At 37.8% G+C, this 17137-nt stretch overlaps 1 protein-coding gene across 4 annotated transcripts in view; it reads right to left on the bottom strand.

The window, feature by feature from the left end:
• Nucleotides 1-15855: 15855 nt before the first annotated feature.
• otomp (otolith matrix protein) overlaps nt 15856-17137 on the bottom strand; it is a 13087-nt gene continuing 11805 nt past the window's right edge. For all 4 annotated transcript variants that reach the window (XM_089131133.1, XM_039654714.2, XM_039654713.2 and 1 more), the window contains one exon: nt 15856-17120. In XM_089131133.1, coding sequence (XP_088987259.1) covers nt 17110-17120 — 11 coding nt within the window. In that variant the 3' untranslated portion in view covers nt 15856-17109. The remainder of the gene's footprint in view (nt 17121-17137) is intronic.

Here is a 17137-nt window from a genome sequence, read left to right as displayed (position 1 = left end):
TTGAGCAGAACGCTGAGTTAAGGAACTGTGCCTGAAGCCATCCCTCTTCACCAGCCCAAGTGACGGAGCAGAGGCTGCTTCATTAGCCCCCATCTCTGTCCCCTGACAGCTTTACACACACACTTAGTCTGTATGTCTTAGTGTATGCACATGCACATCCTCTAAAATATATATTCCACTAAGGCGTCATTGGTGCTGAACAGCTGCCATAGCTGCCCTATTAACACGTAAAAATGTACTGCGAGTGACACAATGCTCCCATTATAATCCACAAACCAATCATTCAATTGCATTGAAGAGCTAGTATTAAACTTCCACTGTTCACACACAATCAGACTTTCATGATAGAAAAAAACAAAGGGATTCCTGATATCAATAATTCACGGTAATCCTGAAGTCTGGATTAGCCAAATCCCGGTCTGTTTTGGGGAGGGTATATCCATTATTGTCTTTGCCTGCCCTGGTGGTTTTATTGTCTACCCTGCTCTAGAGAGATAACAACTACAGCTGCCATTCTCTTTGATATACAAAGAGAAATATATCTATGCGGTGACATATGAATGGAAATATGAAAATCCCATTGCCAAGTACGGGGTAAGCAGTTCTGTGAAATTAATGAAGCGCCACAGATCTGTTGTGCGAGGGGGTTCATATTTCAGACGGTCTGTGCTGATATTCTCTCGAGCACTTGAGCTACATTTTTCAGGACACAAAAGGTTGCTAACACCACAAAGAGCTTGACGAAAAAGAAACAGCAACTGTAATTTTATGAAATATGATTTCATATGCCACTACATCTACCGGATGCGGAATATCCAGCCTGTAGGTGGAAAGACAACCAACAGGAGCGGCAGGAACGGCAGCTTTGCCCTTCAGACTAGAGCCGCCCACTATTTATTAGAGAGCGAATACACTCCAACAAATGGCTGTGGGGATGTTTACAATTCCTCTAACAAAACCAGAAGAAAGACTGATCCACAGTCTGCCCCACTCTCTCCTCTCTCCATTAATGATTGCTCAGGTAGAGGGAGGGAAAGAGTGATGGATGCCGGCCGATGGCGTCTCTCCCCTTCTCCTCCGTGATGGAAAAGTCAGCGTTTGCCTGCGGATTGAGCTGCGGGTGATTAAATAGTCCAGTTAGTCCACAAAGTCGTTAAAAACATTAAGTGCTGGGTAATTAATCAGAGGCGCTGGGCAAATGAGTAATTGATTTGCCATTAAAAAAAGCCTTTCTTGCTCTTGGTCCACCAAGAACGCTGTTGTTTTTTTTGGTGAGCCCAGCCTCTTTTGATACCGCAATCTCATTCTGCATCAATTAAGGCATCTCTCATCAGGGAAAATATTAAAGGGATAGTTCACATTGAAAGTCATTTTTGATATGTTTTAGCTTACCTCCAGATGTAGGTGTCTTTGTTTCCGCAGTAGTTTCAATTTTGATATTTTTAGGTCAAACCGTTCTTGTGTGTCAGTCATATAATGGAGGTCTATGGTCACCACCTCAAAGAGCATTGCACAGAGAAGTCCAAATTAAACATGATTTAATGACTCCTAAATGTAAGTACACATTGATGGCCCAAAACACGAAACGAGCGTTTTTTGTGAGAAAACAAAGTTTACTTCCGGCGCTTTCTGGCGATTGCGCAGACCGAAGCGCCCTCAGATCAGTTGGACATGGCTGTGGTTACAAGAGGTAAAAACGATATAAATACTGTTCGTTTTCTCACACAAACCGCTCGTTTCATGTCTTGGGCCATTAATGTGTGCATTTACGAGTCATTAAATCATTTTAATTTGGACTTCTCTGGGCATGCTTTGAGGTGGTGACCATAGACATGCATTATATGACTGAAATTCAAGAACGGTTTGACCTAAAAATATCAAAATTGAAACTACTGCGGAAACAAAGACACCTACATCTTAAACGCCCTTGAGGTAAGCTAAAACATATCAAAAATGTATTTCAATGTGAACTATCCCTTTAACTCCTTATATGCTCTGTATCTGCTGAGTGATGCTCGTCGTTTGATTTCTGTATGAACTATTTCTCATTAAATTTGTCATAGAGCAAAATATCTGAGCTATTATATAATCCACTTTCATTTTATAGCTCTGTATTCTTACTGTTTGCCTACATTTGTCTCTACTTTCATTTCTCCCAAGGAATTTTAGTAGAAACATGTGAGACAAAGTTGATTAAATATAGGAAGTCAAGAAACCTCAGCAATAACATTGTCCTCTGGGATGGGCTCATTCTCGGAGTTTGAGCTCTTAGAATGAAGCCGCCCGTGAATAGCAAAGTAAATCAGCAGACCGAAATACTGCAGAGCCACTCTGCACGATTCTAATTGAATTAGACAGTCATCGTGGAAAAGACCGAGAGAGCACGGATCTGAACTGGAAGAGTTAGAACTCCACACAAAAGAAAAAAATCCATTATGAAAATGCTCTTTATGTGGTTCAGATGTTATTTCATATTATCATGCTTTGTTTGACCCATAATGTTTAATAATCATGTTTAAACAGCATGCTTTGGCTCCCAAAGTGATATTGATTCTCTCATGAGTGAATGTTGTAGAGTATTGATTATGCAAATCATCCCACAAAATCATAGATTAATCATTCCATTTTACTGACCACATTTGCACTCTCTTATACTTCATTTCACAATATTGTACACAAAAGGTGTACAGGTGTAACGAAGTAAAAGAAAAACTACATGACTCACCAATACCGAAGTGTGCTACACTTAATGGGATGCAGTGGATTGTGGGATTTGTCTACCTGCCAACATGCCCGTCAGTCTACACTACCAGTCAAAGTTTGGAACAATTCAGATCTATTAAAATGAATACAATTATTCCTATGAAACCAATGCTGAATTTTCAGCATCAATACTCCAATCTTCATTGTCACATGATCCTCCAGAAATCATTCTAATATGCCGATTTGCTGCTCAAGAAATATTTCACATTGTTATTAATGTTGACCATCTTTTTGCTGCTTAATTTTTGAGGGAAGGGCTTGACATTAACGCCCACCAACCCGGAAAATGCGGGTGGATTTCAGCAGTGGTGTGTAACGCCGTCACTCCTGCTAGCTAGCCACTTTGGCGGGATGAATAATACATCATTTTCAATTGTAGTCTTTTAAAAAGGCATCTAAAATAGTAAACTAAGTGCAATGTAGTGATTAATTTTTCGATACGATACTGAAATATCTAATACATCTCTCCAACAGCGAGCTCTCACTCGTTTCATTTGCTCTGAATGAATATTGTTGGTGATACACGGGGCTTGAGTTTCGGCCTAGGAAACTCAGTTGAGAAAGAAAAGGCAAGTGTAATAGTATAATGGACCAGTGCGTCCGGTCTTAAAGTGACAGCAGCCTAATATACCTGCTGCCAAATTATGAGATATGGAAAATATCTGTATGGCAGTTTTCTAATAGCATCGATGTCAAAATTGTGGCCAGTGAAAATGCTGAGTGGAAAAGGCTAAATATTGATGTAAGCTAATTTTACATAATACTTTTCGGCAAGGACGCAAGAAATTGAACAAAAGAGACAGTAAAGACGCACAATCATTATTTCTAATAAATGCTGCTCTTTTGACCTTTCTATTCAAACAATCCTTAAAAAATGCATCATGGTTTCCGCAAATGTTTTTTTTTGTTTTTTTTTTACATTGATAATAATCATTGTTAATACATATAATTGATGATAAATGAACACCAAATTAGGATAATTTCTGAAGGATCATGTGCCTAAAAGTTGAAATCACAGAAATAAGTACATTTTAAAGTACATTTTAAAAAATATATATATTTCACAGTATTACTGATTTAACTGAATTTTTCATCACAAGTTTTCATATGTGACGCTATATGACAAAACGGCCAAATACTACGCACATGGCACCCGTTATGATGGGTAGGTTTAGATGTGGGGTAGGGTAGTCTCATATTACACTAAAGGATTTATGACGCCTTGGGTTCGCGTGTTATATTAACGATAAAGGGTGCCATGTGCGTAGTATTTCGTAGTTTTGTCAAAGGATGAGGACGGGCTGGATAAACATAGCCTTGGTGAGCGAAGGAGACTTCTTTCAAATAACAATCTTAAGTATTTCCAACTTATGAATATAACAAGACCTGAAAAGAGCTGAGGCTTTTAGTTTATGGCCTTACATGCATAAACACACACTCACACACACTGACAGAGACAGAGATGGTAATGAGGAGGCGAGACTCAGCAAGTCATCTGTCGGGCAGTGGGAGATTGTGTTCCCCTCCACTGAGTCCTCTCTCTCCCCTGCCGCCCTCAATTTCCTGCTGTTAGTGCACTCATCAACGTTACTGCTCTAAATCCTTAAACACTCCTACAGACCAACATTACCGGCCAGATTTTCTTTGGCTTGACTCTGGAGTCTGTGGGCAGGCCGTGATTTCAGCGATATATCAGTTTGTGCTTCCACACACACACACACGTCTGCTTGACATTTGTCTTATTTCCCTTAAGGATGTGGTTGGTGGCTGTTTGGTTGGGCTTCTGTGACAGTACTCAGGCGAAGGCAGATAGAATGACAGTGCGTGTTGATAAATTGTACACAGTGATACGTCTACAAATGCCTGTGACATGTAACATCATTATGGTGCTGCTGAGCCGAGCCAGGCATGTCCATCACCCGCAGAGATGCAGAGCGATGAAATAGCGCCACCTAGTGATTAAAGTCATTGGAAGCCTTATATTTCAACCTCTATTTTCTAAAGCCCTAACGAGGATCTGTAGTTTACTGCAAAACCTGTATTTAACAGGCTTATATTTCTGGTATCTCAAAAGCTCACGGGCCTGATTGAGTTGTTGTCTTATGCAAATGTCAGTAATTTGTGACATATATAATTATGTTGATGAGATGAGCATGCAGTCGCAGGGGGAGGTGTGTGAACATCTGGAGCACTTGGGCATAATAGGACATTTTGATATGCGTTTGCTGTACTGCACCTGCATATAGCTTATAAATACACAGAAAGAGGCTTCATCTCAGCAGTTATTTCACTGTAAGAATAGAAATATTGGGAAATATTACATATGATTTAAAAGAACTATTGATATATTTTATTTCAATTCATCCTGTGATGGCAAAAGCTGAATTTTCAGCAGCCATTTCAGCTTAATATGCTGATTTGGTGATAAAAAAAAGCATTTCTTGTGCAGTATTTTTAAGAAAAAATTTAAGGATTTTTTTATGAATTGAAAGTTCAAAAGAACAGCATTTATAAAAGACAGCGTCATACTGTTACACAGAAGGTAACATGCAAATACAGAAGGTAAATTATATATGTCTTTGATCATGAGTCTCTAATTTAGTTTAGATTAATTCAATAAATATGTGTGATATGCACACATCCAAGATCCAAGCAATTACCATAATGCTAATGATGAGTTCAGGTAGGTGGAAAATATTGCACATTCCAAGCGTGTGTGTGTGCGCGTATGTGTGCGAGTGTTATGGACATGCATTACCTGACTACAGCCATGACATTTGATAGATGACTCCTCTACATCATGTTGTCATGTGTCAATTTTCATCCTGTAGTAGCTGGATGAGTTGTGTGCCATATGAACCATGATCCTGAATTATTCATAACATACTTCAAGGCTCACTTCAGTTATACTCATATTGTGTTTTATCTCATTTATTGTCTCTGTTTATAGCCAAAGTGTTGCAAAAGGAGGCCAAACAGCAAACTAATGTACTTTTTTCAAACCCAAACATGAAATTACCATGTTTACCAACTGTTACATGTAGCGCTTTTAATCCTTTCCTATATAGATAGATAATGGAGCGCTCTGAGTTCATATAAATAAACTAGGTTTTGTCAAATCTATTATGAGCAAAGTGTGCTTATTTACTCACTTTAACTTATATTGTGTAACTATGTTTGTTACTTAGTTCCTTGGGTCCCTTAAACTCTCGCTATCATCTAAAATCACATAAACACTAATGAATAAGGATTTTAGGATTTATCTTCGGTTAATAAAGTAATTGTTTCACCAATAAAAGAAAATCTCAGAATATATGAACACTCAAAAAACACTCAAGTATATTGTAAATAACAATTTACTAGATAATGAAAAAGGGTCAAGTTTTAGGGTTTTTTTCAAGTTGAAAAACAAAATAACAATTATGAAATGGGAATGTCACCAATTCACACAGATGAATAAAGAAAAACAATCAAATACACATTTCACATATTCACTTTTTTTGTAAATAATTATTTGTTAACCCTCTTTTTGGTATACTTTTTAAATTTGAGTCCCCAAACTCTCTCAAACTCGCAACATGACAGCATGACTTTTGCGTAAAAATACACGCCACTTTAAAGTCAATTTTGAGCTATCCGCGTGTATGTCTACTCCGTTAAATGTCTGAGTGATTCCGCGTGTATGTTCACGCCGTTAAATGTCCGAGCGAAGCAAAAAGTAGATCTATATCAGGGGAGCGATATATTTTTTTTCCTAGGAAGGTAGGGGAAGACTCAAATGCTATTAACCCCAGTGCTGGTAGGTTTAGTGACGGGGTTGGTCATATATTTACAGTTATAAAGTTAAGTCAACGGCGTTCATAAACACGCTGAAAAGCGATTATGTGTGTTGATAGCACGCCAAAAATGGAAATGTGAATTGGCGAGTCATACATACACCATTTCTCAAAAGACTCTTCAACCACTACGCCGGCAATATGTGAGCTCACACTTAACCTTATTCAATCTGTAAGTCTTTCATTTTCACGTTGCAGGCATGTTTGAAGCTGCGATCCGTTGTGGTCAAAAAATAAATAAAAGACCGCTTCACTCAACACTGAGCAAACAAACAAAAATACCTTAAAGTATCCAAACAGAAGAGCGTGTTTCACCTCACGACGTTAGTTGTCCGTCAACCCCACGATCGCGGCGAATTGCGAGCACTCACTCACGTTCACTCACAAGTCATCTTGAATCATCTTCATTGATTTGAAACTGCCACGAATCCTCACGCTGACTACTCGCCAACTAAACACACAATCCATCCTAGCAAGATGTTCTCGTTTTGACAACACATTAACTATTGCAACAGATTATTTAGTTATAGTATATTTTTTTCGTGAAACAATATCACACCCGATCGCACGCTATTCTAATAGACGCTCGATCTCCCTCGTGCTCTGCTCTCTTCTTCTTCTTCTTCTTCTTCTTCTTCTTCTTCTTCTAATGGCATTTTATGGCGGTTGGCAAACCAACTGTCGGTGCATTACCGCCACCAACTGGACTGGAGTGTGAAGCACTAATAAGCGTGTATGAATTAACATAAAAAAACAAAATAATAATAATAATGATGATGATGATGATGATGATGATGATGATGATGATAACTAAGTAAATAAATAAATTAAATAAAAAATAAACTAATAATAATAATAAAATAATAATAATAACTTCAACTCAATTAACTCAAATTCTCCAGTATATTCCTATTGCTTTTACAAATTTTATAATAGCACTAAATATTTTATCTTGATCTTTATATACTTTCAAAATGCTTTCCATATTAAAATATTCAACACCCAATTTCCTTACTTCCTTCATAAATTCTAACCTTTCTTTTACATATTTTTCACATTTTATTAAAACATGTTCAATTGTTTCATCCTGATCACAATAATTACATTTACCCGATTTATGTTTTCCTACTTTAAACAAAGAATGATTTAGTCTAGTGTGCCCTATTCGAATGCGAGAAATAATCATAGATGGAAATAATAGTATCTTCTTTTCTATTCCCTTGTGCTCTCCCCATAGGAGTCCTGATTCTTCCTCGTTCAACTTTGCCCTTCCGTCATCCTGCCCCCTTCACCTTAATCTACAAAATTGATTGGACACCCAACATAGACAAGTGAATTTGATTGGATAAACAATAGAAATGACCAAATACAAAAATAATACAAATAATGAATATAACATCAAGTTAGGAAACATAACTTATCCACAACTATATACATTTATAACATGCCCATGAACTATATATGTATACAAAAAAATAAATAAACCTTGCAAATTATTACACAAGGTTACAAATATGCAAACAGTGCTTTAATCAAAAGAATAAGCTTTAAAATGACGATCGCTAGCAGGATTTTTTTTATTTCTCCTTGTTTTTTACAAAAGAAAAAATGGTATTCTGCATTAGAATGACAGTAAGGTGAGTAAATTATTACTTATATATTGACTTTTTTGTATGGACAAAAAACATTTAAAACACTTTTCAAAATAACAGTTCTTCTGTTTTCCGTAGAGGAAAAAAAGTGGTATAGATGTTATCTCTACGAATAAATAAACAGCCATTTTTTTCCCCATTTTTACGTTTATGATAAACAGAGCCATCATCAAAAGGGGAAAACTAAGAATGCACACAACCATCATATAATGATGCCGGAAGCCCCTCCCACGATTGTTGATTGACAGCAGCGTTTCAACACATCCACGCCCTGAGCGAGCTGTCATCATAGTCCGTCATTCATTGTTGATACGCTGGAGCAGAATGTCGTCTAAGCGATTGTGGTGTTCTGTTTTGGGTGTAATAACGAACACAGTCATTTTGATGTTCCTAAATCCAAACTGCTGAAGACGCAGTGGCTGAGTTTTGGGAATATTTCCCACAAGCAACGTCAATGCATTCATGTTTGCACGAATCATTTCTCACCAGACTGCTTAGGAGGGTCAGTATAAAGATGGTTCTCAATATAATTCATAATCCCCCGTTTATGTGTTATGGTTTTACAAACTGAGTACGTATACATCAGTAAACACATAGCGTTCGTACATCTCACTAAGTTACTCTAAGTTACCCTGCCAGTACACAAAAATAGATCAAAGTGACATTATGTTAAACAAACATTCAGAAACGTCCTGTCCGAGCCTTAATTGTCGAACTTCTTTGCGGCCGTCCTCTTTTTCCGGGCGCGACTCCGGTACAAACTGATACGGTTGTGTCTTCAGAGACTCCTGCTACCATTCTCTCTCCAAAATACAAAGGGGCGGGGTTTAGCAAAGCTCATTATCATTTAAAGGCATATGCACTGAAACGGCGTGCTGAAAACAGAGCTGTTTTTGACCAGGTAAAATTAGTGTTTTCTTACAATACTAATGAGATTTTTTTAATTAAAGTGTTTACAAATTTTTCATTTAGACCCTAAAGAATCAAATTAACTTGTATGAAAATGCCATTATATGACCCCTTTTTTAAAAAAAATCTATATGCTATCGGAAGTATCAATATATCTACATCGATCCGCCCTTGATTCCTGTGGGCAGCTGAATGAAAACAAGACTTGTGCTGAATGTAAAGAATGACAAAGCAGCTCTGATATGGCATTTCATTTACACCACACCAAAGCCCGAAACCATAAAATGTTAACACTATTCTCTTACTGCCTTGAAAGCAATGCTTTTTCCCTTACGGAAATTTGATTCTGGCCCTAATTGAAAATCAATCAATCAGTCCCAATCAGCTAAGTCAAACAGTTAATCCATTAATCAATCAAATAGCCACTCACCACTCATCCCCTGCTGTGTCATCTCAGCTAAAAGCCTCAGTATAAAGGACGAGTGTGTGTGTATACGCTGAGGGTCAGGTGTAGCTGGCCTGTTTGCTGTAACTGATACATTACACATCCAACAAGAGCTCTTTGATAAGCGCAGGAGCTCAGCTTACCGGATGGAGAAAATCCTGTGTCAGTCACATTCAATCGTACATGCATCCCTTATCATACCCCGCACTTCAGCTGAAATGATGTGTGACGGGGACGGAGCAGGCATGGGGTGTGGGCAGAATAACTTTCACACACATCACCATAGTGTATACATCTGTGTCTGCCTGACCTGAAGCTGTAATATAGAGGAGTTAAACCTTCTTGTGGCTCCATTTGTGGAGCCAGAGCCTGACTGTGGTAATGGTGAGCCTGGGTACGCTAGCAGGCCAGAGTTCTCTCCCACGCAAGTGCGGATCACTGTACAAGGGTACTGAAAGGTCTGTGAAGCAAAGTGCTTTGGCAAGACGGCTGCCAAATACAGGGCCTCTTTGCCATCTACTCTACACAGATCTGGCTTTGTGCGAAAGGTACCAGCTTGCGCCCTCAGGGGCCTCGAGCCGATGGCCTCATGGGTGGTCTGAGAACTACTGTAAGATTGGGAATTGTGGGAATTTCGAGTTCTCTGAGCAGAATGTTTGCTTTGAGTTTTGTTGTGTTATAGCTCCTTTCAATTTGTCCTACCACTGAAAGATTGACTATGTTATGGAAATGATGGTGAATGAATTTATATGACAGTTAATTTCATAGTTAGAATTTTATTGTTTACCTTATGCATCAACAAACGGACAGTTATATTTATAATTTTGTGTTTGTATATTTCTATGGCATCGCTGTCCAAGTAATTAGATTGTGAAGTGGATTTACTTATTATAGAGTTAATGACAGTTATCATGAGCATTGTTTGAAGCAGATGTCAGTAGACCGGGAAGATGTTAAAACAAGCGGGTCATTCATGAATCCGTAAGATCTTACCTTCATGCGGTGAAATTACAACCCGCAAGACAGAAGGCAGCACTGAAAAGGGGTGGGGCTATATTAAGACTATACATCCACACAATTAAATATTTAATACTTTATAAATAATTTCAATGTGTTATATTTACCTTGATTCATTATTTTCTTCACACACTGCCGTTTTATCTCAAGCATCCTCTTCAATGACATGCTGAATTATGCCTGAGGAACAGCCATAATAGTTATTATGATTTATTAGAATTAATTCATAATAAATATTGCAACTTTAAAAGTATGTGTCTGTGACAAGACTGACACATGAATCTAAACATAAAAGACAAAGTAGCGAAAATAAATTATTATTAATTATTTAAAGTTTCCAAATGTGACCATTAATAACAAAAAGTTTACATCTGTTCATTTAAATAAACATTTCACCCTGGTATCCTACATTAAAGGGGTCATGAACTGGCTTTTTTTTAATTTTATTATATTGTTGTCTGAGGTCAACTTATGACGTTCGCTTAGTTTTTGCATTCAAAAACATCAAAATGAATAAGTAATAATAGGCTATTTTGTGCCAAAGTTTTTATGGGCGTCTCTCACTGAAGACTTGAAAGTAAACGCCCACTGCTGTGAGAACAGTTTTGCATATTATAATGAGTCCCGTCGATGCATTGGGGGAAATTGTTTTGAAAACGTCCAATGTTGTAAAATGGCAACCGGAATGATTCGACCCAGAGTCCGTGTGTTGCAAAATTCCTGTCAGATTCAATATAAATGGCACAGCAGTGTTCTTTACTCTTAATCGGTCTGTAAATCCAGTCTTGTTTACAAAACAATCCTCAGTGAAATGAAGTGAACAGACGGACAATGTTTTACCTCATTAGCTGGAACGTCATGAAAAATAAAGTTCATCCATGCCGTCCTATTGGAATCCAGAGGAAGCATATGCAGCCACTGTCTTCTTCCACAACCAGGCACTGCACAATATTTTGTATTGCTCGCTAGTTAGCTCGATCAGGTTTGTCATCATGAGGTAGGTATCTATGTTATTTAGCTTAGCTATGCGTGTAATGCGCGAATCGGTTGTCGGGGCTTAACCAGCCGTGTTGAAGTAGGCGCTGATCTTCCTCTGCGGGGGTGGTGTTTTATCCTCTTTGACGTCATAGTTCCCCTCTTTGAAAAATTAGTCGTTTGCTGAGGCTGGTGTCAATAGCTTTTATTGGCCTAAGAAGGACATTTTCAGTTCTGAAATTCACAGGATATTCTTATAATATAATGACCTCTTAGATGTCAAAAGCTCAATGAAATTTTGATTTCTCAGTTCATCACCCCTTTAAAGTGCCAGTGGAAATCTCCAGTATAATTTAGGGAATCGGAAAAAAGAGCTTTCATTGAAGAGTACAAAAATACCTTGATCTAATTTTCTGTTCTTTAATAGCCACCAGACTTAATAATAGCTGTCCTGTGGATCATCATGTGTGGGTGTTTGTTTTCTTTCTCTGTAATTCACTGCAGGCTTCATTCCCCTCTCCTGTCAGTCACCAGACTGAATCCCATGTCCCTCTTTGAGACTGTAATCAAAGCCACCATCATCATGACTTCACAGCCTTCTCTCTTTCCCTCCCTTCAATCCAAATTATGATTGTCTGTATACTTTAAAGGTGAACTTGGCATCTCTAGCTATTTCTTCACCGATTTTCACTTTTGTTGTCACATGTTTTCTCATCAAGCTCCCCCTACAGCTGTGCAGCGTATATTTTCACAACACTGTCATAAAATAAACTCACTTGTGGCACCTTCTTCCCGCTTTCTACCGCTGCTAATGTGCATTGCTTATTGAGTCTACTGAGTGAGTAATACATCATGTACAGTATCATAGAATTGTGTTGAATTGCCATAAAGCAGTTCATGTTTCTCGCTCGTTCTCACTTTCCATGAGACTTCCCACTTACCGGGACATTAGTCCCCATGTTGCAAGGTTGGTTTTCCGCCTGGGGATGGTGTGGGGAAAGTCACCATTCTATCCAGAACAGGTTATTAAACCATCCAAATGATTTTTAAACTGTTTTATTAAGTTGGAATAATTGCCAAGTGCCCCTTTAAGTGAGTGAGTCATTTCTCATTTCCACTGGAATCAATACAAAATTATACGATTTCAAGATTCAGACGAGTTCAACCGATTCACTAAAAAGAACCAATTCCATTGAGTAATTTATTCACGAATTTTACTCATTGATTGTAAACAGACGTCTAACTGTTCAGTACCCTTCACACGTCTTTGTTTCTAACGCTATACCTTCAAACTAAAACTATCGCTATGTTGAAAAGTCTATAATAATAATAGCGCCAGCTGTTTGAAATACTCAGATGCTTCAACAATCTCTTGGGACACACATTTTTGGAGTTTAAGAACATTTGACAAAATAAATGAATCAAACCGTGAAAATCAACTATAAGAGGTTCAGCTATTTTCACAGATATTTTTGTTCTTGATGGCCTCAAAGTTCAAGTGTGAGAGTGAACAGTGCCATTGAGTGACTGCAGCATGACTGATCACATCTCTGTATCCAGATTGAGTCCATTTGACCCCTTCAGACCCCCTTTCTCCCAGGAGTGCCCCCAACCTCCAGGATAAGCCTGAAACGTGATCGAAGGGATTGTGAGGAGCAGAGATGTGAGGTGTACCTGAGACCCCGTCATGCCCATGCAGGGAAATATTATCCTGAAGGAAAGAGTGAAGCTCCCCGCAGCCTAATCCTTTACCTTAGCAGGTCCCAGATTATTCTCTGGGATGGACAAGAGTCTGACATGCAATCAATGATATATGCAATCACTGTCTACATGTGTTTATGTATTAGAGAGGAACAAACTGTTCAAACGAAATACATAATGATAAAACAACGATACTGGAGTCTCTGTTATATGGTGATCCATATAAATGTAAAATGGATATGTTTAATTTAAAAAGGCTATTGTGCCTTTAAGGATTGTAAATGGGGATTATAAAAATCTTTTTGTTTCAGTTTTTCCGAACACAAACGTTTGCGTCATGAAAAATTATATGAAAATTTAAAGGGATACTTCACCAAAAAAAAATTAATTCTGTCATTATTACCCTCGTGTCGTTCCAAACCCAAACCTAGCTACCACTTTTAGGCTATGCTACAAGAAGTTCATATTTGATAAATATAAACCACTAAAGTAACATCTATGTGTTGTAATATTAAGCCTAGCGTCAGTTCTGGCAGGTCACAAGATGGCATGAGCTGATCCACATCTACCGATAGGAATACACGCCTACCGATAGGAATACACGCCTACATATAAGCTCCTTCAGTATTATCAGCAGCTTTCACGTTTCTCAGGAGCCAATTACCTCCTCCATCCCCAGCTCCTTTATCTAAATTTGTCATGCAGTCAGGATTTGGCACTGAATCAGAATAAATTCTTGAATTATGTTGTACTTTAAAATCTTGAATTAATTATATCTGCATTCAAATTGGTTCTGTTCTGCTTACCCTAAGGGGGGTTATCGCTGCTCTTAACTGCTAGGCTACATTGGATGGATGCGCAGGGAGTTCTCGCCCAGAACGGAACCACCGCCAATCCAAACTGTATGCTAATTGACAATCGTATTTGAATCGTGGTCCTGACAGAACTTATATTTCAAAACAGAAGATTCTTTTATTATAGTAATACCTTTTCACTGCCAGTTTAAGCCATGTTTACACTGACAGCGATTAAAGCAGTGAAATATACTGTCGTCTGACTAATATGCATTGACTTCACAGACAATCTGTGTTCTCTTTTGGTATAGGCTCTATGCACGAACCCTGCTGACATGTGTCCGAAAGAATCTCAGTCAGCTTCTTTACTTCCGCAAGTGCGTTCTGCAGGCAAGTGTTTAGCGGCAAAACTTTAATAAAATCCGTTTTCTCAGAAACACAGACAATGATTTTAGAAACGCTGATTCGCTAGTCGGATTTCATACGATATGAGAGAATACTCACCCTCAACGTTGTTGATATAGCTCGAAATATTTCATTTAAATAACTTCTCTTTTTTACTCTTGTGTGACAGCTAACTGCCTCACAGTGTTGTTAACATCATTCACGTTAACCGCAGGACGTATTTATAAACTACAAGTGTAATTTGACACTATCTCCACCTAACGCAAAACCGGCTTCTGACGCAGCACCGGATGTAACCGGATGTAACTGGGCGTACTGAGACAAACCCGGAAGCGATCGTATACATATTACACTTGCGTCGCTACTCATTTGCATAAATTAAAATTGACAGCTTTTTTTCTAAATCAGCATCTCTCTTTGAAAACAAAAGACTGTCTGATATGGCAGGTTTGCTACCCCATTTTTGTCAGTGTGAACTCCCCTTTAGGCTTTACTGAGTCATTGAAAATAAGCAAACAAAGTTTTGACACCAGTATTAAATGTCTGTAGTGATTAATAGAGGATGTATACTTGCAGAAAGCAGCATACGAATGGATTAAAAGGCTTCAGACTTCATTAACTTGTGTCTGTGTTAATGACATAAGCTGCAGTCACAGTAGTGATGACTGGCTCATCTTGCACTACTGCTGGTGAGTGTCATCTACATCTCAGATTAATGAAGCCCGTGTTCAACAGGGTGTTCAAAAACTCAATGTGTGAGCTGTAGGACCATCTGGTACCATCACAACTTTCTTCTTAAACCAAAAATATTTACCCTCTGTCTACATTTTCATTGGTCTATAATTGTTATTCTTTGTGTAGAACGCAGTGTGGCAACTAAGGCAATTCAAGTCCACTTTTCACTTTATTCAATTCAAGATTCACTTTTCACATTATTATGCACTAATGACTTAATAATCACAGGCTCTGTAAAGCAGCAGGGCGTGCTGCAAAGCCTAAGAGAGAGCCAAGATAATTAAACTTGTATTCAAGATAAATAAATGATGAAACATCTACTGAAAACACAGAGAAAGACAATAATTATGTGAGCGTGTGTGCGTACAAACTTCTGACGAACATTTTCAAGGACATTGGCACAAAATCCTTAATTACCTGCAATCAAATTAACAAATGTTCATTAGCCATGTTAGAATGCCATAGACTGCTCATTATGAATTCATACGATACGCTATTGTCATTAACATTATCATTCACACACTGTGTACGCATCAGCATTAATGCAGCCTATTGGATGAGTTCAATTGAGTCATAGAGTTGATGTTGGCTAGAATGCAACAAAAAAAAGAGAATTGCAAATGTTTGACAACATGGATTTTTATTAATAAGTGAAGGCTCTATAAATCTAAGAGTGACATGACTATTTACACATTAGTTCAAGTTGGTATTTTTGTAACCTTGAAGGGTCAGGAAACAGCACCGTTAAAGCACCTGTTATGTAACAACCAACCATAAATCTGTCCAGAGTTTTAATGTCCTATTATGTGCTACCTTGAGTATCTATATATGTAATAAACTTACTTATATCCTCTCATTTTTAATTCCTTGATACCTGCACTCTGCTAGTTTTAGATACACAAAGAATATGAATATTCAAGTTAAAAGTCATTATGAAGCAGTCAGAAACATATAATGCGCAAGTACGCAAACTCAGATGTGACTGAATATGGACACTGCAAAAAAATATTTTTCTTTTGTTTTCCAAATTACTTGAGACTAATTTTCTGGAAAATATAAATTAAAAAAAATCCTAATTATGTGAGTTTATACTTAAAACAATAACTAATATCTGCCAATTGGGTATGAAAAAAAAAGAAAAACAGTTTTCTCTTTGAATTTAGTTTATTTTACTTACCCCATTGGCAGATTTTTGTCTTGTTTTAAGCTTAAACTCACTTATTTTTCATGTTTTTTTCAGAAAGCAAGACTTAATATCTTAAGTCCTTCTCATGTATCTTGATTTTGTCTGTGCCTTTAAAATAGACATGACATTATCCAGGTACATAGTTGATCTGAAATAGAAAACTTACTGTAAAATACACTAATTTCAGCCACAGCAACACTGAATACAACACATACTTTTAGTCTGATGCATAAAAAAAAAAAAATAACATGTGAAATCAAACTTATTTAACTAAAATCATTTGTGTCCATGTACTTGCGTAGAGTATGCTTTGGCCCTGAATGTATTTTGTGCTCAGAAAACTGCATCCCTCGGTTAAAGAATGGCATGGATTAACTAACAACGGTCAAGGCAAAAAACCCTTCATGGTTTGCGGTGCGTTTCCCTCCAGTTCTTTTCTGCATAGAAGTTTAGGTCTTTTTGTGCTTATTTTTGTATTTTTCACATGGCAGGAACTTGGCTTTAGCGGCAAAGAAGTGAAGAAAATGTGATAGAATGAAGCCATACAAAGACAGCGAGAACAGAACAGTAATAACAGTACTACAAAACACAGGCAAGAGCTTGCTGGTGTTCAGCCCATATACGAGAGTAGCACACCTTACACAGAGTGCTTTAGGGTTAGTGTGAGAGCGTTTCCTCTTTCCTCATCAGATCAACACAAACCTGTAGTGAGAGAGAGA

Source organism: Pimephales promelas, chromosome 5, assembly GCF_988280905.1.
Source record: "Pimephales promelas chromosome 5, fPimPro1.hap1.1, whole genome shotgun sequence".
Classification (NCBI taxonomy): domain Eukaryota; kingdom Metazoa; phylum Chordata; class Actinopteri; order Cypriniformes; family Leuciscidae; genus Pimephales; species Pimephales promelas.
This window is presented reverse-complemented; position numbering and strand designations above follow the sequence as displayed.